The following is a 22,266-nucleotide window of genomic DNA, read 5'->3' as shown; positions in this document are numbered from 1 at the left end:
ATGTCATGGTAGTTCAGTGCACCGATTCAAGAGCGAGCACTTTTTTCAACTGTTTGCTTGTTGTACAATAATAGCTCAAATGACTAGGCTTGGAGCTATTATACTTGATTCAACTTGAAAAAAAATATTATCTAGACATACCTACTAAGCAAATTCCAACAGTTGAAAAGTTCCACCCTAGCAGAAACTGGAGACCTCATCTTTGTGAAAATATAACAGGAGATGTAGTTAAAAAATCCAATATTTTTTGTGGAATGGTTGAAATGGTAGGAAAAATAGTGTATTTATTGACAGGTTGAGACGATCGTCTTTTCTCAAATTTAAAAAGACGATTTGTTCTGATGAGTCTTCCCTAGTATCATGGATGGGCTCGGCAGGGACCAAAGAAAAACAAGGGTGCACACATATGGATACGTGCGTAGGTTTGATTGTGCACACTTAAAAAAATGTATTTTTTTTTAAAGTTCGCTAATTATATAACAATAGCTCAAGTGGGATGTTGTCATCATGAGGCATAAATGTTATCACCCTGAGCTCGAAGATCAGGTAGAGTCGGCGGAAGAAGAGAGAGGGGAAGAGGCCATATTGTACTTGGGGAAGAAGATGCATTTGATTTAATATTTGATTTTAGTTATTTTTTGTTTTGTTCATAAGACAAGTTAGTAATGTACTCTTTCAGCTGTTATATCGATCTACCTTTTTGCTGGGTTTCCTCCATGCCAACTAAGTTAGAAATCCATCCGTGTGTCCAGTCTCAGATGCAATCACAATAGCAAGTTGAAATACAAACAAGTACAAACCAAGCCACAAGTTATAGGGAAAATAAAAAAACAATCAAATCCCAAAGCCATAGAAGAGTGAAAGGGACGAGGGATTCAACCCACTGAACACGTCACCAGTTGACCGAGAATTTAGTGAATTCACGGTCAGTCGATCAGCAGGAGTGTCGAGCCTTAGTTATTTATTTGTGCGGCACACCGCTAGCGTACATGCATGTGTAGCACATGCATGCTATGTATATAGCCTAATATGGAGTCTGCCCCACCACATTACCCGGCGGGCTGTAGTCACATATGATATACACGCCAGCGTTGCCATCACAGACGACACCTTGGCAGCCTATGGCCTTTGTGTCCCTCCACACCACCTGCTTGTATGCATCACACGACTGCCCGGAAGGCGCGGAGCAGGTGTTTGTGGCGTGGTCGTAGTACTGCTTCTGCGACACCCACAAATTCACGGCATCCAACATATTCCATTCGGAACCGGTGCCCACGAAGACGTTCTCTCCGTATGGGTGGCCCAGTGGAGAGAATATAGGAAGGCAGTCGGCGCTGCGTTTCTGCGCGAACGCATCCGCGTACGTCGCCACCGTGTCATCCCACGTCAGCGGTGGCACGCCGACGTTGGCACGCACCGTGTTGTGGGCGTCCAGGATTTCCTGCACCGTGTCCTGGGCGGTGACGATCATGGCGGATGCGAGAGCTAAGAGCAGCACTGCAGCTAGCTGCTTCGGTGAGTACTGCATCTGCGCCATGCCTTGCTACAAACGTAAGGAAATAAGTATGTGTATGTCTATGTGAGGTGATGAGATAGGTTGCCAGGTGAGTTGTGTATTTATACTAGTGCACAAGCTAGCTTGACGGGTAGCTTCTATAAGAAGCTAAACTTCGAGTCATTATACTTGAGTCAAATAGAAAAAAGAATATCTCAACATACTAGGCAAAATCCAATAGTCCAAAACTTCAACCCAATAAGTAATTGGGAACCTCATCGTAAGGAAGAAGTAACCAGAGACATAGTTACAAAAATCCAACATGCACCGTGGAATTGTGCACACCGCGAAAAGAAATATACTATATGCTTTTATTGGCAAGATGAGAATTAGCTTTGGGGAAACCAGCTTAATTTGCCGATTTATCATATGTAATGATAATTTTAAAAGCATTCAATTACTTGCTACTTCCACAAAAATTTCTCAAATGGCATCATCAATATTTCATGACGAGGCTGGCCTGCCCATCTGACCATAAACAAGTGTAAGCAGAAAAAGACTAGGCTTGCCTTAAACTTCGCCCCGTGCCAGTTGTGGTCAACTCTCCGTCGGTGCGGGGAAAAGTCAAAAGAAAATCTAAGCGGGGTTGGATGATCTGCCTTCGCAGCAACCAAACCCAGCCCGCTGGTCCCTACCTGCGCAGAATTCCTATTGCCTTTCCTCAAATCCGTCAACAATAACATTTGCGGCTTGTTTTGTTTGCACAAACATATCATTAGTGATACCTTCGTTTTGATGAGTTGATGGGCACCAATAGATCGCAGATCATCACACACTCGTCGATCACTGGATCGCTAGAAGAAAATGAAAAAGACGATTGCCTTTTCTCAAATCCCTCAATTTTAAAAGATGAGTCTTCTCTTCAGCTTACTGGCTAGTACCAAACAAAAAAAAGGATGCTTCAACGCTGCATGTACATATGAATACGCTGGATGTACATATCAATACGCGTGTGTGTCCTACTAAATCCAATATGTGCCGTGGAGTTGTGCAAACTGCGAAAAAATGTATTTACTAGCAAGTTGAGACGAATTAGCTTACCAAGCAGATTACTCTGCTGGTTTACCGTGTGTCACTGTAGTTTAATTAGTGCACTAATTCAACTGTAAGCGTTCAACTGGTTACAACTTGTACAACAATGTATCAGGTGGCATCATCAAAATGCCATCACGAGGCATCATGAAAATATCATTACCGTGTGTAAGAAGAAAAAGACAAGCTAAAAGTTGTACTTTACACTACACATGACTTGGTTTCCCTTAAACTTATCTTGTGCAAATTAAGTTAAACTGTTGGCGCAGAAAAAGGCAAAATAAAATCTAAGCTTCGACTCAAAACAATGGAGCCGTGGCGATGAGTTGCGTATTTACACTAGTGCACCAGCTAGCTCGATGGCTAGCTCCTCTAAGCTGCTAAGTTTGGAATTATTAGTAGGAAGCAGCAGCGTGTTGCCACGCCGCGCCCGTTTGGTGGTGGTGATGGCAATGCATGGACGGGATGCACAAAATTATTGGTAGGTAGCGTCATTGTGAAGGCACATTCATATAAGAATTTATTATCTGATATGCTCGATCGGTAAGAAAAGTAAAATTAAAATGGAGGCCATAGTTCCATTGAATTTACAAGCATAGAGGTAGATATAATCATTTGTACCCTTCAGTTTGGAAAAAAATACACCACTAGCCAAATATATAGCAGAGTTTAACATTATTTGCGTAAATTCGAGAGGTATAATATTGGGAATATATTCAACGGATGTTTAATTAATTCAGTTGCAAATATTTATTCAGATAATATACCTTTAGATTCACCAAAGACTCATTATGAGGACATTTAAATAAAAGGCTTCAAGAAATTTGGGCTCTACTCTATTTAACATTGGAACAACATCTTATTTACTGTATGTTGAAGGAGTAATTTGGAGGCTTTTACATTGTTTACACAAAACAGGGAGATATAATATTGAAAAGTTATACTTTTACAATAAACTAACCTCAAGGTTCATGTCCATCATGTATGATTTGTTTTCATATTAGGTAAGGGGGAAATAAAAACGGAAAACACACCCAGACACATAAGTTGAGATCGTTAATTACACATAAGCTGCGTCCATGAACTAATTAATGGAAATGAACCCCGTCATCTTTGTAGCTTTCATTACGTTCGTCTATAACTTTATGTGAATTCATCGCAAAAAAAATTTTTTATGTGAATAATATTCTATTATCCAATTTCCCCCACGTAATTACATACATTTTGTTTATGTACCATATAAGAATTAAAGTAATCACAATTGTAATTTGCAGATATTTCGGATCAAAGAAAGTTCACTGAATATTTTTTTTATAGATTTAGATTAAATTTCATAGTGAAAAATTAATGGTTCAGAGGGTATTTTTACATTTCCCAGTATGGATTGGAGGCCATTGCGTAGGTATTTTGCAAGGAAAGGGCTGAAGCGTAAGGGAAAAAAAGGCCCCCGAGTCGCTCCGCTCTGGGCGACACGGGTGGCGCCGGAAACCCTAGCTAGCTACCCCTCCCCATCTGTCCCCTTCTCCCTCACCGCCGCTGAGAGGAGCCCGCCAGCAAAGCCCGCGCGCGGCTGTCAAGGACCGCGGTGGTGGGGACCTCGCTGCCCCCGCTAGTCGGGGAGAGCTCTGGCAATGGAGGCAGCGGCCTCGGGTGGTGTGGGCGGCGCCGGCGGTGCTAGGGGCGCTCGTCGGTGTGCCATGTTTTTCAAATTGTGAGTAAATATTTGTATTCCTAATATGAATATACGTGTGTGTACGTGCTGCCTCTGTGACTTGCTTAGCCGGCCAGGTCCCCCAAAAAAAGGCAGGTTGAGACGAATTAGCTTACCATTCAGATTACTCCGTGTTTCATTGTAATTTAATTAGTGCACTGATTCAGCTGTGAACATTCAACTGGTTGCTACTTGTACCGGCCTCAAGTGGCATCACCAAAATGTCATCACAAGGCATCATCAAAATGTCATCACCATATAAACAAAACGAGTTAAACTTTTCTTGTGCCAAATTGCGGTAAAAAAAGTCAAAAGAAAATCTAAGCGGGGGGTTGGATGGATCGATTGTATATATCCTGGCCCGCCAACACCCTTGACGGCTTGTGTAATAATGTAAAAGAAATAAGAAACGAGAACACGATCATTTCCCTCCAGCTCTAGCTTAACCAGGTCGTGGCTTCACCTACGGTCCTACCTAGCTACCTCCATCGTGGCTCTCTTCTACCTCAAAAAATAAACAAGCACGTCGATCGATAACTACATGCTCCTTCTTTTTCTTTGGAATAACTAAACTTTGTATTCTGGAAGATATGGCTCTGCTAGTGCCATCCATCTTCCTTGTGTCCAACACTAGTTGCACGCTCAGCACATTTTGAAAGCAGCCAGCTGGTCGTTGGCTCTTTTTCTCCCTTTGGAACTAAGCTTGGCTTGAGCGGCTACTGCTCACCCTATAAATCTCACGATGACATTGGCACAACGTGAGCATACTTCCTTCTATATATAATGTAAGAGCATCTTCAGCCGTCTCCCCGACGAGGCCCCCAGGACGCCTTTTTGTCATCCGGATGGACGAAAACGGCCCAGTCGCGCCCCCGGTTCCTCGTTTTCGTCCGGATTAGGCCTTTCATCTGTCCGGAGAGCCCAGGCCATCCCCGGCCCCCCGAGGAGCGCTCGGGGACTCCGGAAGAGAGAAAAGCAGGGACGGGCCCGCTCTGTCGGCGAGAGAACAGACGAACCCCACCACTTTGTCGACGCAAATCCCTCCTCCCCACCCTTTGCTCTCTCGCCGCTGGCACCACCCCTCGGCAATCCGCCGGCGGGTTGCCCCAACTCCGCCGTTCCTCCACCCAGCAGCCTATATTCCGCCGTTCCTCCACCCTCTGCCTATTTTCCGCCGCCGGGCAGCTCCCTCGCGTCGCTCATCGTCGACACGCCCGGCAGGTGTTCGTCCAACTGCCTGGCCAGACATGGACTCCGACGAGGAGGAGGAGCAGATGTTCGCCGAGCTTCTTGAAGAAGAAACGGTGGCCGCCGCCCAAGACGAGGAGCACCTGCTCATCCTCGCTTGTCTGTCCGGCTTGTACGCCGAGTCTGTCATTGGTCGCCATGGTGGGTCGGCACCAGGTCGCCGGAAGTGCAAGCCGAGGCAGCGAATGGAGGGGTACTGCATGCTCTACGCCGACTACTTCGCCAACGATCCATTGCACGGTGAGGCTATTTTCAGGCGTCATTTCAGAATGAGCCGGAAGCTCTTCCTGAAAATTGTGTATGCCCTTCGAGACTACGACTCCTATTTCAGATGCAAGTTGGATTGCACCGGCATGGCAGGGTTTTCCGCCCTTCAAAAGTGCACGGTGGCTATGCGGATGCTGGCATATGGAGCTCCTGGTGATTCTGCAGATGACTATCTTCGGATGGCAGAGTCCACCGCCCTTGATTATTTCTACCGGTTCTGCAGGGCGGTGATAGCAGTGTTCGGGGACTTCTACTTGAGATCACCGACTGTCGAAGACACTGCTAAGATCCTCGCTGTCAATGAAGCTTGAGGATTTCCAGGGATGCTTGGAAGCATTGACTGCATGCATTGGAAATGGAAGAACTGTCCGTTTGCCTGGCAGGGAATGTACAAGGGTCACAAAAAAGGCTGCACTGTGATACTTGAGGCAGTGGCTACCCATGATCTCTGGATTTGGCGCTCCTTCTTTGGTATGCCGGGATCCAACAACGACCTCAACGTCTTGCAGTGCTGTTGACTGCCAAAACCCACCGGCGGGCAGCGACGGTCAACACAGTAGAGCCGGGAAGAGCCTAGAGCTGCGGCTGGCTGAGACCCCTCCGAGCGACGGCCCGCAATGCTCTTCTGGTCACACGTCCGATGCGAAGTGCAAGGGCGTGCCACCTGACCTATACCTGGTCAGGAAGGTGATGGGGATGCCGCGCTTAGTTTCCTGCATGGCATACACATAAACATTAAATACGAGCCTCGATCGGCTCTCAGGTTATCCTGTGAATCGGCTCATAGAGCCGATCCACTCATGGCTCGTACGGGGTGCACGAACATATGGTGATCCTGCTTGATCAAGATAAAGCTAATGAGATCCACGACGATTTAGGGTTTTCACCGCATAATCGGATCATCCTACTCCAGGTTGGGCCTCGCGGCCACGCACGGCGATCGTAAGCCGATCCTAAACAAGGCCTAAAAACCAACATGAAGTTGATCCTCGGAACATCCTGTTTAGGACTTGCGAACGCCACCCTACGTGCCGCTGGATCCTCCACCCCTTTGTAAGGCCTAACTATTGCAGATATTAAACCAATCCTTGCAAGACAAGGAGCAACCGTAACGGATCAGATCTACTAAACAAAGACCAAGCGGGGTGCCGCCCCCACACCTGAGATAGATGTGAGGGCGGCTAGATATGCAAGGGTTGCACTACGTAAGCATATTATACGAAGAACTATGCTAACCCTAACACATCTATGATAACTACGTTGCTCGCCATCAAAGACGCTTCAGTACGAGCAACGCGTGAACAACGTGGGGCTTGTGCTGCCTAGATCGCAAGATGCGATCTAGGCAGCATGTCGCTTACCTGGTAGAAACCCTCGAGACGAAGGAGTTGGCGATGCGCCGGGATTTGTTTGTTTTGGGTTGAACGTGAGTTGTTGTTTATTCCATAGACCCTAGATACATATTTATAGTCCAGCGGACTTTCTAATTCGGACGTGCACCTAACCGTGCACGAGTAAAACTCTAACTTTTAATCTAAGATGCGATCTACTATATTACAGATACATGGGCAATTCAGCCCAACTTCGCGTATAAGGCCAATTCTTGTTCTTCCTTCCATGTATATCTTCAAGTCTATCTCAATCGTGGCCCACCTCTAACTCGGTCAAATTCTGGTGATAACACATGCCCCCCTGGTTTTGGAATTGGTAATTCCAAAATCACTCTGTTTCCCTTTGTCGGTTCATGTTGTGGCAGAACCGTTGCAGTATCCTTCATCATGATGCCCTGCCTTCTCAACTTCTCCGCGTGATCTAGCAGTTTTTTTTTCTTTTCTTTAGGCACCACTTCCTCGGAAACTGCTGTGGCATTGAATTTCCACTATATCCCCTTAACCGCTACGAACAGTTCTCCTCTGCATCTCCTTCGCATTAGCACTCCAAAAGCCCTCCTACCACCATGTCTCCTTCCTCCTCTGCTCCATCGGATCCTTCCAGCCAGTCCTCCACATCCCGTGAGCCGACGCCGGAGTACAACCCGGCAGAGGTCCACGCGGCGAACATCCGCCGCGCCATTGCGGCCGGGGAGGAGTCGGACCACGACTTCTCCATCTGGTCCGAGGACGACCAGTCCTCGACGGACGGGGAGAGCGACCTCCGCTTCCTCACCAACGGGGAATCGGAAGAGGAGAGCGATGACGATCGCTTCTCCTGGGATGACTTCACCTCCTCCGAGGGGGTGGAGGAGGAGGAAGAGGAGGAAGAGGACGACGACGACAGCTCCTCCGACGAGCCGCCGGCCAAGCGGTTCTGCCCTTGGCCGGGCAACCTTAGCGACTTCGACAGCGACGAGGACGACGTTGACGAAGAAGATGAAGACAACGAGGGCCCGGTCGGCGGCCATTGGAGCGACGACGAGCCCGCCGGGAGCAGCGCCGACAGCGGCGATGACGGCGACGACGAGGGCAGTGATGGCCCGTAGATAGGACCTCTAGAGTAGGGCCAGCAGTAGTAGATGGGGCAATGTATCCCCTAGTATTTCCCTTTTGAGAGCAATTAGCTCTTTATGTAAGAAATCTCGCCTATCAATGAAGAACTTTTCCCCAATTTGACTTTGCCGATTTCTTCTGGGTTTAATTGAGCCGATTTCCTCTTCTACTGACCTTGCTGATTCGTCCCTTTTGCCAATGCGTAATGAGCCGATAGCACCGCATCGGCCCTTTGAAATTCACCCTTCCCTTCTTCAACCGATGATTTTCTAAATCTGGTGGAAAATGCAGGATCTTCAGGAAAACCTTTGAACTTTCCCAACCAAATCCAATAATCCTCTTCAGTACTCATCATTGTGAAGAAGGTTGCAATGAAGGATCAGCCGATGGTATCCCCATCGGCTCTTTAAACAGAGTAAAACAGAGTATCCACCAGGCCTGCTGCCCCCCGAGCCTTACTCGAGCCTGCTGCCCCCCGAGCCTTACTCGAGGCGAGAATGTCAGAGAGAATGCGCCAAAGCCGATCCTCTTTCTTCCTCAGACAGCCGATAATCTTCCGTTTCAGCTGAACTGGCCCCAAAGATTGGAAATCCTCGACCAAAAGGTTCAGGAACCCGGATCGGCTCGAAGCAGCTGAAGAAATTTCCATTATTTTATTCTCTCAAAGCAACAGAAGGCACCACCACTGGCCTGGATTTGGTGGAGACTCGATAAACATCGCATAATCCCACTAGAGTCGATGGCTGCGCATCGGCTGCTTCTCAATTCTAAAGTCGATGCCCTTGCATCGGCTGTGAAAATTTGTTTTTTTTTTTTTTTTTACTGGCCGATTTTCTCCTATCGGCCCCCAGTATTTCATCGCACACATGTATCCCTGCATCTGTTCCTATGTTTAAGTGCCCCCCGAGCCGATTCTGTTAAAGAATGGCAGATATCGGCTCTGTAATTCGCACGTCAGCTCCTGATAGGGTCGAGTGTGAACACAAGCAGAACATGTGGTGAGGATAATTTTGGCCGATTGCTGGGATCGGCCTCCATAATGATTGGAGCGCTGACTGAAGGTTCGGTAATGTCCCTTCATAGACCTTTGGGGCCGATCACAAGGATCAGCCTCGCCAAGTTGCACATCGCTTTGCTTCAACTACAGGGTCAAGCCAGTGGATAAAACCAGCTTAACCCTTCCCTTTGCCACATCGATGCGCTCGCAGTCGTCCAAGTTGATGCCTGAGAGGGGTTCTTGGCCTGCTGCTTCCCATGCGTTCATGCCAGCCGTTGAAATTTCAGCTGAGTCATCGGCCTGGACGACCTCTACCTCATCTCCATCCCACTGTATTATGCATTGGTGCATCGTGGAGGGAATACAGCAGTTGGCGTGGATCCAATCTCTTCCCAGCAGCACAACATAACTGCTCGTGCTATCGACGATGAAGAACGTCGTAGGGATAGTTTTCCTTCCCACGGTCAGATCCACGTTCAGAACTCCCTGTGCCTCAGACGCTTGGCCGTTGAAATCGCTCAATGTCACGTTGGTCTTGATTAGATCCGAGCTAGAGCGTCCCAGCCGTCGTAGCATAGAGTACGGCATGATGTTAACTGCCGCTCCGGTGTCCACCAGCATCTTATTTACAGGCCTCCCATCGATATATCCTCGCAAGTACAGGGCCTTCAGATGCCTGTAGCTCTTTTCTCGTGGCTTCTCAAAGATAACCGGCCGTGGGCCGCAGTCAAGTTGTGCCACGGATATCTCATCTAACCCTGGAGCACTGAACTCCGAAGGGAGGATGAACACCATGTTAGTGCCAGCCGATGTTTCATCATCGGCTCTCCTTTGTTTGGGGCGCCACTCCATTTTTCGTGGACGACCCTCTTCATCCAGGGCTCGCTGAACCTTTGCAGCCAGATCAGGCCGTGCCTTCCTCAGCGTATGTAGGTATAACCTTTCGGCTTCCTCCAGGCCGCGCAACCGCTGAACCCTGCGCTTCTGTGAACGGCTGAGTCCGTCAGGGCACCACCTTGGACGGTGGTACCTGTCTTCTTCTTCTTCTAGTCCCTCGTCCTCGGAATCTTCAAGATCTGCCCATCGAGGGGACTCAGCACGTTTGCTCGGTGGCGGGAGAGGCCCTAAACGCTCGAACACAGACACGTTGGCTGCCTCCTTCTTCTTCTTGTTGCATTCTGGGCAATTGCCGATTGTGGGCAATCGGCTCATTCCTGAATCCCAGCAGTGTCTGAAGAAAGGGCAGTCCCAGTGTCTGGCGTTGTCATCTTGCTCCCTTGATCTGTCCGTGGCACGGCGCTCATGCTCCCCCTCATCGCGATCATGCCGACGATGTCTTCTGGCTTCTCTAGCCAGACGCTCTTCTTCATCATCATAGTTGGACTGTCGGCGTTGGTCATGCTGACTCACATATTTGTTGAGGAGGTGATCAGAGAGAGGTCGTTGGTATCTTATATTCTTCACCTCTCCTTCTGTGACGTAGCGCTTGCCATCATGATGGAGCCGATCGCGTGGAGCGGCCTCTTCTGTGTCCTTGCTATGAGAGCAGCTGCCCTCATCTCCATCTTTGCCAGAGTGGTTCCCAGGTCCTACCATGTTGATGCTGAACGAGGGACCTGGCTGGCAACCCTTAGGGTAGGTGACTTCCACCATGTTAACGGCGGGGAAGGGTTGGGTGTCGACCTTCATGGCGTACTGGTTGAAAATTAGACGCCCCTTCTCTATCGCCGCTTGGATGTGCTGACGCCACACCCTGCAGTCGTTGGTGGCATGGGAGAGCGAGTTGTGGTATTTGCAGTACGGCTTTCCGTTCAGCTCTTGAGCCGTGGGGAACTTGAGACCTTCAGGAATCGTCAACTGTTTCTCCTTGAGCAGGAGGTCGAAGATTTGTTCAGTCTTGGTCACGTCAAAATCAAATCCCCTGGGCGGCCCTGGTGGCTTCACCCATTTGCAGGACACGGGGGTTCCTCCCCGAGTCCACTCAGCCGCTGCTACTTCTTGGTCTCCCGCAGGAACTTCGTCTTCCTCTGCATCGACCAGGGCTACTGCACGCTTGAACTTGTCTTGGTACAGGTCCGGGTGGCGCTGTTCATATGCTGATAGTTTCTGAACCATGTGCGCCAGCGAGGGATAATCTGCTTGGGAGGCCATGTCCTTGAGCTGTGTTGCAAGGCCAGCTACCGCCAACTCGACTGCTTCTTTTTCAGTTATACGAACCGAATAACATCGGTTCCTAAGATTCCTGAAGCGCTGAATGTACTCTGTCACTGTTTCTCCGCGCTTCTGACGTAGTTGTGCCAGATCGGCAATGCTAGACTCGGAAGCTTCTGAATGGTATTGCATATGGAACTGTTCTTCCAATTGCTTCCAAGACCGGATGGAGTTTGCTGGCAAAGAGGTGTACCATCCGAAAGCCGATCCCGTGAGGGATTGTGAGAAGAGCCTCACGCGTAGCTGATCCGACACTGAAGCCGGTCCTAGTTGCGCCAAATATCGGCCGACGTGCTCGATGGAGCTGGAGCCATCTGATCCACTGAACTTGGAGAAGTCAGGGAGCCGATACTTAGGTGGCAGCGGCATCATCTCGTACTCGTCGGGGTACGGCTTGGAATAGCCGATTGCCCTTCTTTTCGGCACCATGCCGAACTGGTCTCTCAGTATGGTACTGATCTGATCCGCTGTGCTGGCTGTAGGATTTGCACTTTGAAGGTTCGCCGGGGTGGCATACTTAGCCAGCCATGTCTGCTTTTCCAGCTCTGAGCCAACTGCAGGAGCTGGGCTCTGGAGTTTCGTCGGGGTGGCGTACTTAGTTAGCCACGTCTGTTTCTCAAGCTCCGTTGCTGACGTTCCTCCTGTTTTCGCCGGAGTCCCTGATGTCGTGGCCTGGTTTGAGAGTGCCCAGTTGCCACAATCCGGCACATACGTGCACGCGTATCCTTGAGGGATCTCCTTAGGCGCCTCAACCAAGAACTGGTAGTCACTAGGGTCACCACCGATCTTGTAGACGACGAATGCCGGTGTAGCCGGCACTTCAGCTGGTGCTGCCAACGCATATGGCAGCGGCGGACGGGACTGGAGTGGCAACTCTCCTTGATGTGTCCCGAGAGCTGGTCCTGTCGGCGAATATTGGTGGCTCATGATCTCCTGGATCACGCGCAGAGCGACACGCTCCAACACGTTGACCAAGTTTTCAGAGTGGCGGTGTAGCGAGTGGGCCACCAACTAGTTGATCTCCTGCCGCAGGCCCCTGGTGCGCTCCTCCGACGGGGCAGAGAGGTCTATCCCATCGAGTGCACCTTCTGGTGAGAATCCCTTCCATCTGATGCCATGGGAACGGGTTCTCTGAAAAGAGCCGATGAGGTCGGCTTCGAGGGTGACCTTGATTTCGTCATATCTCTTCTTGAGCTCGTCAGGCAGCTCCTCGTAGGTGACTGGCGTGCCGTCCGCCATCTCAGATGTAGATGGCGATGTGGTTGATGTAGACGATGGTCCCACCGGGCGTGCCAGAATGTGTTGACTGCCAAAACCCACCGGCGGGCAGCGACGGTCAACACAGTAGAGCCGGGAAGAGCCTAGAGCTGCGGCTGGCTGAGACCCCTCCGAGCGACGGCCCGCAATGCTCTTCTGGTCACACGTCCGATGCGAAGTGCAAGGGCGTGCCACCTGACCTATACCTGGTCAGGAAGGTGATGGGGATGCCGCGCTTAGTTTCCTGCATGGCATACACGTAAACATTAAATACGAGCCTCGATCGGCTCTCAGGTTATCCTGTGAATCGGCTCATAGAGCCGATCCACTCATGGCTCGTACGGGGTGCACGAACATATGGTGATCCTGCTTGATCAAGATAAAGCTAATGAGATCCACGACGATTTAGGGTTTTCACCGCATAATCGGATCATCCTACTCCAGGTTGGGCCTCGCGGCCACGCACGGCGATCGTAAGCCGATCCTAAACAAGGCCTAAAAACCAACATGAAGTTGATCCTCGGAACATCCTGTTTAGGACTTGCGAACGCCACCCTACGTGCCGCTGGATCCTCCACCCCTTTGTAAGGCCTAACTATTGCAGATATTAAACCAATCCTTGCAAGACAAGGAGCAACCGTAACGGATCAGATCTACTAAACAAAGACCAAGCGGGGTGCCGCCCCCACACCTGAGATAGATGTGAGGGCGGCTAGATATGCAAGGGTTGCACTACGTAAGCATATTATACGAAGAACTATGCTAACCCTAACACATCTATGATAACTACGTTGCTCGCCATCAAAGACGCTTCAGTACGAGCAACGCGTGAACAACGTGGGGCTTGTGCTGCCTAGATCGCAAGATGCGATCTAGGCAGCATGTCGCTTACCTGGTAGAAACCCTCGAGACGAAGGAGTTGGCGATGCGCCGGGATTTGTTTGTTTTGGGTTGAACGTGAGTTGTTGTTTATTCCATAGACCCTAGATACATATTTATAGTCCAGCGGACTTTCTAATTCGGACGTGCACCTAACCGTGCACGAGTAAAACTCTAACTTTTAATCTAAGATGCGATCTACTATATTATAGATACATGGGCAATTCAGCCCAACTTCGCGTATAAGGCCAATTCTTGTTCTTCCTTCCATGTATATCTTCAAGTCTATCTCAATCGTGGCCCACCTCTAACTCGGTCAAATTCTGGTGATAACAAGTGCTCGCCGGTCTTCTCCAAGCTTGTTGAGGGTCATGCTCCCCCGGTTAACTTTGTGATCAATGGCCGGCACTACAACAAGGGATACTATCTTGCAGACGGTATCTATCCAAAGTGGGCAATATTTGTGAAGACTATCTCAAACCCCGGTCTTCCGAAGGAGCAGCAGTTTGCCAAGGAACAAGAAGCTTGCCGAAAGGATGTCGAGCGTGCATTTGGTGTCCTCCAGCAGAGATTTGCTGTAGTCCGGTTTCCCGCTTTGACTTGGTCGAAAGATCAGCTGTGGGAGGTGATGAACTGTTGTGTGTGCTTACACACCATGATTATCGAGGATGAGCGGAAGCATCCGGTCCCTCTGCACGAACAAGCTGCACCATACGACAGAGAGGGTCCTCTTGCACAGCCTGACCACCAGGTGCCGACATCGTGGGCTGCGTTCATCGCTATGCGTCAGGAGATTTAAGACTCCACAATGCATCAACAGCTGCAGGATGATCTGGTGGAGCACTTATGGACGCTTCGAGGCAACACCAACTAGTTTCCATTTGATTTCTTTGAAAACTTGTCTTGTTTTGTTAAACTGTAACGTTTATTTGTAAAAATAAGTCAAATTTTGGTAAAAGTGGTCAAATTCACCGAATTATGCATGAAATTTGTTATCTAGGGACGTTTTTCTCTAAAAATTGCCGAACCCCGGGTGTGCCTACTGTAACATCCCAAATTTTAAAACAAAGAAGAAAATGAATTTCCTTTTTCCAAATTTTGGAGCCAACAAAAACTTTAATTACATTAAGATAGGTGCATAGTGCTCATGCATGTATGTGATGATCCTTGCAATGTTTGTTTGTTGAAGTGTTTGGAAATCATCTTAAACCCTAAACCTTGCTCTTTAGAGTCAAAAAGAAATAAAGCAAAGGAAAAATCAAATAGAGAAGAGACATATGTGGGCATATAGCCATAATTGCAAATCTTGACCTATGCCCTTGTTACTTTACCAAATGGTTATGAACCATTGTTAAACCCCAACCTAACACTAACTAAACCCTAAACCCTGTTTATTTGAATCAAAGAGAGACAAAGAAAAAGGGAAGAAAATCAAAATAGCTTCACATATGAGGCTATGGCTATTTTTGCAAAACTCTAACCTAGGCCATTATGCTTTGTGCCAATGATTTGAAAACCTTAATAAACCCTACCTAGTACTCAACAATTCAAATCCATGGTGAAACAAAAGAAAATAAAAATAAAATAAAAAAATATCCATAGAGGTATATGAGAGGAAATGGCAAAAATGCAAATTTGAGCAATTGACCTCAATACTTGGTTTGATTGATTGGAACACCACCCTATACCTTTTCAACACTCAACAACATCAATTGGATCAAAGAAAATCAAACCAAAAAGAAAAGAAATGAAATTTCCATGTTGCATGTGATAATGGTCATATGTGACAATTTTAGCATCTTACCCACTTTGAGCCCCTGTATTAAGCAAATCTTAAACCAAAAGCACATAAAGGTGAACACTTTTCTCCCAACTCTTTTCTCCTCATCCAAGAGCACATAAAGGTGAACACTTTTTGTGTTGACCAACCTTGTTGACTCTGTCTCAATTGCTTAATATAAGCATGCCAAGTGGCAACACTGAAACAGAAACTAGATCATACACTTTTTGGTTTTTCACAAACCTGCACCATTTTGCACACCACCACCACCAACTTGTGCCAAATGTTATTTGAATCAACTCCACCAAAAATCTTTGCAAAATTCAAAAATAATTCTCTTGCGCCCATTGTGTCGAACACATGGCAGGCACTAATTTGCCAACTCCCTTCACCCTGATACCCAGCAGATCTTTGCCTCAACCATCAAGCCCTGGTCAGCACTAGCTCCCTCTTGCACCCAGCAAACAAAGCCAAGCCTCAGAGACGTTGTTCTTGCACGTTTGCTTCAAGGACACGACCATGCCGTGGTGGCCATGTCACTCCCTTGCCAACTCCCCTCTCCTCTCCCATCCAGCATGCATCACCATGTCCTTGGACCTCTACACACCCTGCTGATCACGTTGGACATCACCATTGGCCAGGAGAGTCACCGCAACGACCGGAACCCGACACGCCCACGACGCCCAGACGCGCCAGAGCGTGCACGCTGACATCCCTGGACGCGCCAGAGCACGCACGCGCCTCGTCACTCTCGTCCTCCCCTTGACCTCTCCCCTCGCACAGTGCACCACCACGTCACCCTCTACCTCCCAGACACGCTCACCTGCGCCGGAGAGGACGGTAGCCGTCGTCACCATCGACGACTTCCGCCTCGGTACTGTGAGCTCGCGTCACGTTCCTCGCCGCGTCACTGCATCATTTTCAGCGCCGTCAAGCGCGCCGCGCTCGCCATGATGTCGCCAACACTGCTGCACCGTCGCCCAGCTCTCTTCGCCCCTGTAGCCTCGTCGCCACGATCGACCTCATCCATGCGCCTCGGCACCCTCTCGCCGCTATAAATAGAGGCCTTCCCCTCTCAAATTTCTCACACCATTCGCTTCTCCTCTCATCTTTGATCCTCCTCAAGCACAGCCACCATCCAATTTGCACCGTAGCTCCCCAATCATTCGCCGGAGTGCCGTGGAGCCGCCGCAGAAGGAGCCGGAGCTAGGAGCCACCTCAGGCGACGCCACCAGCACCTGGAGCTTCGCCGTCGTCCGCAACGCCGCCCTGCATCAACGCCGATGATCGCCGGAGCCTGGTTAGCCCTCCGACCCCCTGGTGCTCGCCGCCAGTGAGCCCGTGCTCGTCGTCGACGACGATGCACGTGAGCCGTCCGATTGCGTTCTAATCCTATGCCCCGGGTTGATCCATAACGATTCGGGAGTTATTAGCCACTGACGCGTGGGGCCCTCGTTGTCAGGCGGCCTGCTGCGCACTGAAGCACAGTGGGCCGGCCCGTTTAGCTTTCCCGCGCAAGCCCACAATTCAAATTTCGAATTAATTGTTTTAGTTTGAAATTCAATACTGGTGTCAAGTTCAAATTTAAATAGAACAATACCCACTGAGCCAAATTTGAAGAAATTTTTTATTTCTGGAAAGCTTAGGAAATTCTCTATCAAACCCCACTAGTCTCACCCCTAGATTTGTTGTAGAACTCTTGTAATAAAAATAACAAGGCAGTAGGTTTTCAAATTTCAAACAATTTTAGAAAATCAACCATGATGAATTTTGAGGTGATTCCACCTCTCATAATTCACATTTCAAATACCCTAATTGTTTATGTAAAAACATAGCATAGTTGTTTACATGATCATGGGCTAGATTCAAATAGTGGCTATGTGGCCATTTCTAGCTCATTTTAAATTATTTCAAAAATAGTATTTAAATTCTATGAGATGTAGCATCTCATTTAAATCTTTGCCTCAAGTATTTCAATATGAGGAAATAACTTTGGTATAAAGAACCTCATATTTGATTACTTAATGATATTAAATTGTTCCATAGTAGTGTTTAAATTGCATGAGGTGTCATACCTCATTTAAATCATTTTCCCACATGGTAAATGTGAAGTGTTGACCTTGGTCAACATGATCTCACACTTATTAATTGAGGAGATTACATCTTACTAAGATTCAATGAGAGGAAATTATTTCTCAAAGGAAATAAATAGAAACCCTAATAAATATTTCAATGAGAGGAAATTATTTTTCTTAAAAAGAAAACAAAGTCAACCACCATGTTAATAATGTTGTGATGCTAGATTAGCTTGTATGAACCATTTGTGTGTTAGGTCTAGTGCTTAAGATTTGTTTGGTGATTGTATACCTCGTATCCGTTTATAGACGCTAGTACCGAGGACTACCAGGAGGAGGAGGTCTTCTACGAGGAAGAAGAAGAAAACTTTGATCACTGTACCACTCAAGGCAAGCTATACTCTTGCAAACTACCCTAGTGCAAAGCTCTACTAGAGCAAGGCACCATTGCACTATTACTTTATGTTTAATAATCCAATCCCAAGTTTTTACCCTTACAAGCTTTTCCTTTGATTATCAAAGCTCACTTTTATAGTTAACTTTGGTCTAAGTATAGAGTATTACAAGAGTATCAAATTTAGCCTAGAAAGCTACAAGTTAGCTAGCACCCCTCATGACTAGTTGCTAGTGCTAAAACTAAAATTGATTACTCTAGATGGGAACATGTGAATCAAATGACTTTGAAAAACCTTGGAATGATGAGTCATTCTACTGAAATTTTTTGAAGGTGAATATGACTTGAATGACATGGTGAATTTGACAAAAACTGATGATTGGGTTCGGATGCGATACCATTCCAATTTTAGAGTACCCCCACAATACCTGATTATGGGTAGGGCTTAACTGGAAATTTATGTGCCTTAGTATGGGTTCCCTCTAAACAAGCGTCATAGAGGTTATGCCGAAAGCTGCCTCCACAACCAAAGAAATGACGTGAAAATGAGGTGACTGTCCTACCCAAGCCCTGTGCAGTTCCCAGGATGGCAGATTGGCATCACTGGGAGGCCAAGCTCATGGAAGAGGTGCCTATACTGGGGTATGTAAGTGAAAGGTTATGGTTGATGATCCGCATACTGAGTATGATTATTCAGGGCTATCCCTGACGGATGTAATCAAAAGTTGTGGCACAAGTGTACAACCTCTGCAGAGTGTAAACCTATTCGAATAGCCGCGTCCGCGGTCATGGACAGTTGGAAAGGCCATACTGTTCTGTCATCAGAACTTTTCAAAATATGACTGGTGACTTGTGACTTGAACTCGAAAGGTGACTTTGACTTGAATCACAACAGAGTTGTGGGAATGACACTAATGTTCCCGCTTGAGTAATTTTTGGCAAATAAAGAGTCTTTGACTATTAAAGTGTTTATGAAATAAAACTAGCTTTGTGCAAATGAACCTAGAGCTTAGAATCCATTAGAAGCTATTAGTACTTACATTAGTATTAGTTTGCGAGTACTTTAAAAGTACTCATGGCTTTGTCCCTGGCTATTCAAATGGCCAGACTATGAAGAGGAGAACCTGGTAGACGATTATGGTTTGTAATGAATGATGTTCTGTGATATCAACTGTTATGTCTCGCAAAAACAATATTCCTGGGATTGCGATGTATGGCATAGCAGGCATCTGGAATTAAAAATCCGGGTGTTGACAAGTTGGTATCAGAGCCATTGTTTGACCTTAGGAGGCCCTAGTTAGAATGGACGTCTGAAAAAATTAGTTTCAAAACAAAGGAAGTGAATATTTATGAAAACTTATTCTCACTCTTATCCTTGAGATCTTTTCAAAAAGAGAAATCCATGCTCTACATTTCTTTGTAATTCTACATAAAATTTTGACACACTTGCTCACCTCTCTAACTTACTCATCCTAATTGCTCACAGATGGAGTACCACTATGAGTCTTATCAGCTTGGCCACGGAGGAGACCTAATGTTCGAGAAGGATTTGGAACAACTAGTTGAATATCTAGGACGCCCGTATCCCAAGTTCTTTGGATTACCACTGAATAATCAGTCGGGAAAACAACCCCAGTGGGTAGTTACTGCAGATCTGAGAGGAAAGCTGGGAGCCCCAATTTGGGAAACCCTATCGTTTTCTGTATGGGGAAACACTTGGAGGGATGGAATAGCCAAAGCCATGCAAGAAGCACTTGCACGTCTGTGTGGACAAAATGTGAACAAGCTCAAGAACACTCGCTTCATTTACTACCCAAGACATGACCCCATGGGAAGGCCAATAACCATGCCACCGCACCCGGAGATGAACCACTATGTTGCATACCTGGACTTCATGTTATACAAGACCCGCAAGGAGTTGGACAACGCTTGCGCCTTTCGCCAAGCACCTTACCCATGAAGACGAAGAACCCACCCTTCCGGATGAATCGTAGTATCACTAGAGCACCTGCGTAGGTGTGAGTTTGTATCTGTCCCTTTGTATCGTAGAACGAGGAAATGGTTCTTAAAACCATTGGTGTGCTAGTTTGTAATGTGTGTTGTTTGGAATGAATGAAAAAGTGTTGTTGGTTTTTACCACCTCAGCACTACTCAAGTTTTGAAACTTTTTGAACTTTACCAAAAACAAGCCATAGAAAATTCCCTCTTATCTTATGAGATACCTCAAATGTCAGATGGCCCCTCCAACCCGCAGCAACAACCAGGATGCAATGCTGCAGATGCTCCAAATGATGATGACAGATCGAGAAGTCGAAAGAGCTGAGCGACAAGCCAACCTTGTCGTACTGCAACAGATAGCCCAGAACAGCCAAGGACATGGACATAATGATCATCCTGGATCGAAGTTGAAGAATTTCCAGAATACTAATCCTCCCATGTTTAGCAAGACTGAAGAGCCGTTAGATGCCGACGATTGGCTTCAGACAATGGAGAACAACTTAGAAGTTGCGGGAGTAGAAGCCGCTGAGAAAGTACTGTTTGCCACCCACTACCTGTCAGGACCTGCCAGAGCCTGGTGGACAAGTGCCCGTGCAATGAATGCGGGACAAATGATGAGTTGGGAGGACTTCAAACTCAAGTTCAGCAAGTACCATGTACCCCAGGGACTGATCAAGAAGATGAGGGATGAGTTCAGGGAACTCAAACAAGGAAGGATGTCGGTGGTGGAATACCGTGACAGATTCCTCACGTTGTCAAGGTACGCCCCCGATGAGACCGACACCAACGAGAAGAGGAAGGAAAGATTTCTGAATGGACTACATGATGAGATGCAGACAGTGTTAGTGAACATTCCGTTTGCTGACCTGGAAGCCCTAGTTGATTCTGCTATCCAGATGGAAGGGATACTCCACCAAGCCAACGAGAACCGCAAGCGCCGTATGATGAACCAGAATGGACCCAGCAATGCACAGAAGTACCGCAACAATTCATCCAGAGGATTTGCCCCAAGACACAACAAGCCACCTGTTCCGACGTTTCGTCCGAACTTTATCCACCACAATGGAGGACACCAGAAGCCTGGAAACAACAACAACAACAACAACAACAACCACAACAACAACCAGAATGGTAACAACAACAGCCCCAACACTGCCACAAGGACTGGAAGCAATGCTGTCCCCATCACCCCAAAGGACAAGTCAACTGTGACTTGTTATGAATGTGGAACTGTGGGTCACTACTCCAATGAGTGCCCCAAGAAGCTTGCCAAGACTGCCCCCAATACCACTGCACCTGCCCAGCAACAGCGCCGCTTCGCAGCCAGAAGGAACCCGAACAACCGCAACGGCCGTCTCTACCACATGAGTGCCACAGAAGCCCAGGAAGCACCCCAGGCCATGCAGAGTATGTTTTCCTGTTAACCCAATTGCCCAATCTCTCTTAGGTTCCTAACTTTTCTTAAATCTCGGGACGAGATTTTGTTTAAGGGGGAAGGGTTTGTAACATCCCAAATTTTAAAACAAAGAAGAAAATGAATTTCCTTTTTCCAAATTTTGGAGCCAACAAAAACTTTAATTACATTAATATAGGTGCATAGTGCTCATGCATGTATGTGATGATCCTTGCCATGTTTGTTTGTTGAAGTGTTTGGAAATGATCTTAAACCCTAAACCTTGCTCTTTAGAGTCAAAAAGAAATAAAGCAAAGGAAAAATCAAATAGAGAAGAGACATATGTGGGCATATAGCCATAATTGCAAATCTTGACCTATGCCCTTGTTACTTTACCAAATGGTTATGAACCATTTTTAAACCCCAACCTAAGACTAACTAAACCCTAAACCCTGTTTATTTGAATCAAAGAGAGACAAAGAAAAAGGGAAGAAAATCAAAATAGCTTCACATATGAGGCTATGGCTATTTTTGCAAAACTCTAACCTAGGCCATTATGCTTTGTGCCAATGATTTGAAAACCTTAATAAACCCTACCTAGTACTCAACAATTCAAATCCAAGGTGAAACAAAAGAAAATAAAAAGGAAATAAAAAAAATATCCATAGAGGTATATGAGAGGAAATGGCAAAAATGCAAATTTGAGCAATTGACCTCAATACTTGGTTTGATTGATTGGAACACCACCCTATACCTTTTCAACACTCAACAACATCAATTGGATCAAAGAAAATCAAACCAAAAAGAAAAGAAAAGAAATTTCCAAGTTGCATGTGATAATGGTCATATGTGATAATTTTAGCATCTTACCCACTTTGAGCCCCTGTATTAAGCAAATCTTAAACCAAACCCTCCCAACTCTTTTCTCCTCATCCAAGAGTACATAAAGGTGAACACTTTTTGTGTTGACCAACCTTGTTGAC

General features: G+C 47.0%; 1 protein-coding gene across 1 annotated transcript; it reads right to left on the bottom strand.

Moving 5' to 3' along the window:
* Positions 1-966: 966 nt before the first annotated feature.
* On the bottom strand, positions 967-1,569 carry LOC127310447 (pathogenesis-related protein 1-like). The gene has a single exon (XM_051341411.2). It carries the CDS (start codon positions 1,535-1,537, stop codon positions 1,025-1,027), a length of 513 nt encoding a protein of 170 aa, XP_051197371.1. The 5' UTR covers positions 1,538-1,569; the 3' UTR covers positions 967-1,024.
* Positions 1,570-22,266: the final 20,697 nt, after the last annotated feature.

This window comes from Lolium perenne, chromosome 1, assembly GCF_019359855.2.
Source record: "Lolium perenne isolate Kyuss_39 chromosome 1, Kyuss_2.0, whole genome shotgun sequence".
In the NCBI taxonomy this organism is placed as follows: domain Eukaryota; kingdom Viridiplantae; phylum Streptophyta; class Magnoliopsida; order Poales; family Poaceae; genus Lolium; species Lolium perenne.
This window is presented reverse-complemented; position numbering and strand designations above follow the sequence as displayed.

What these genes read in the sequence shown, in the direction of transcription:
- LOC127310447 (XM_051341411.2), bottom strand. Translation starts at nt 1,537, where the DNA reads ATGGCGCAGATGCAGTACTCACCGAAGCAGCTAGCTGCAGTGCTGCTC.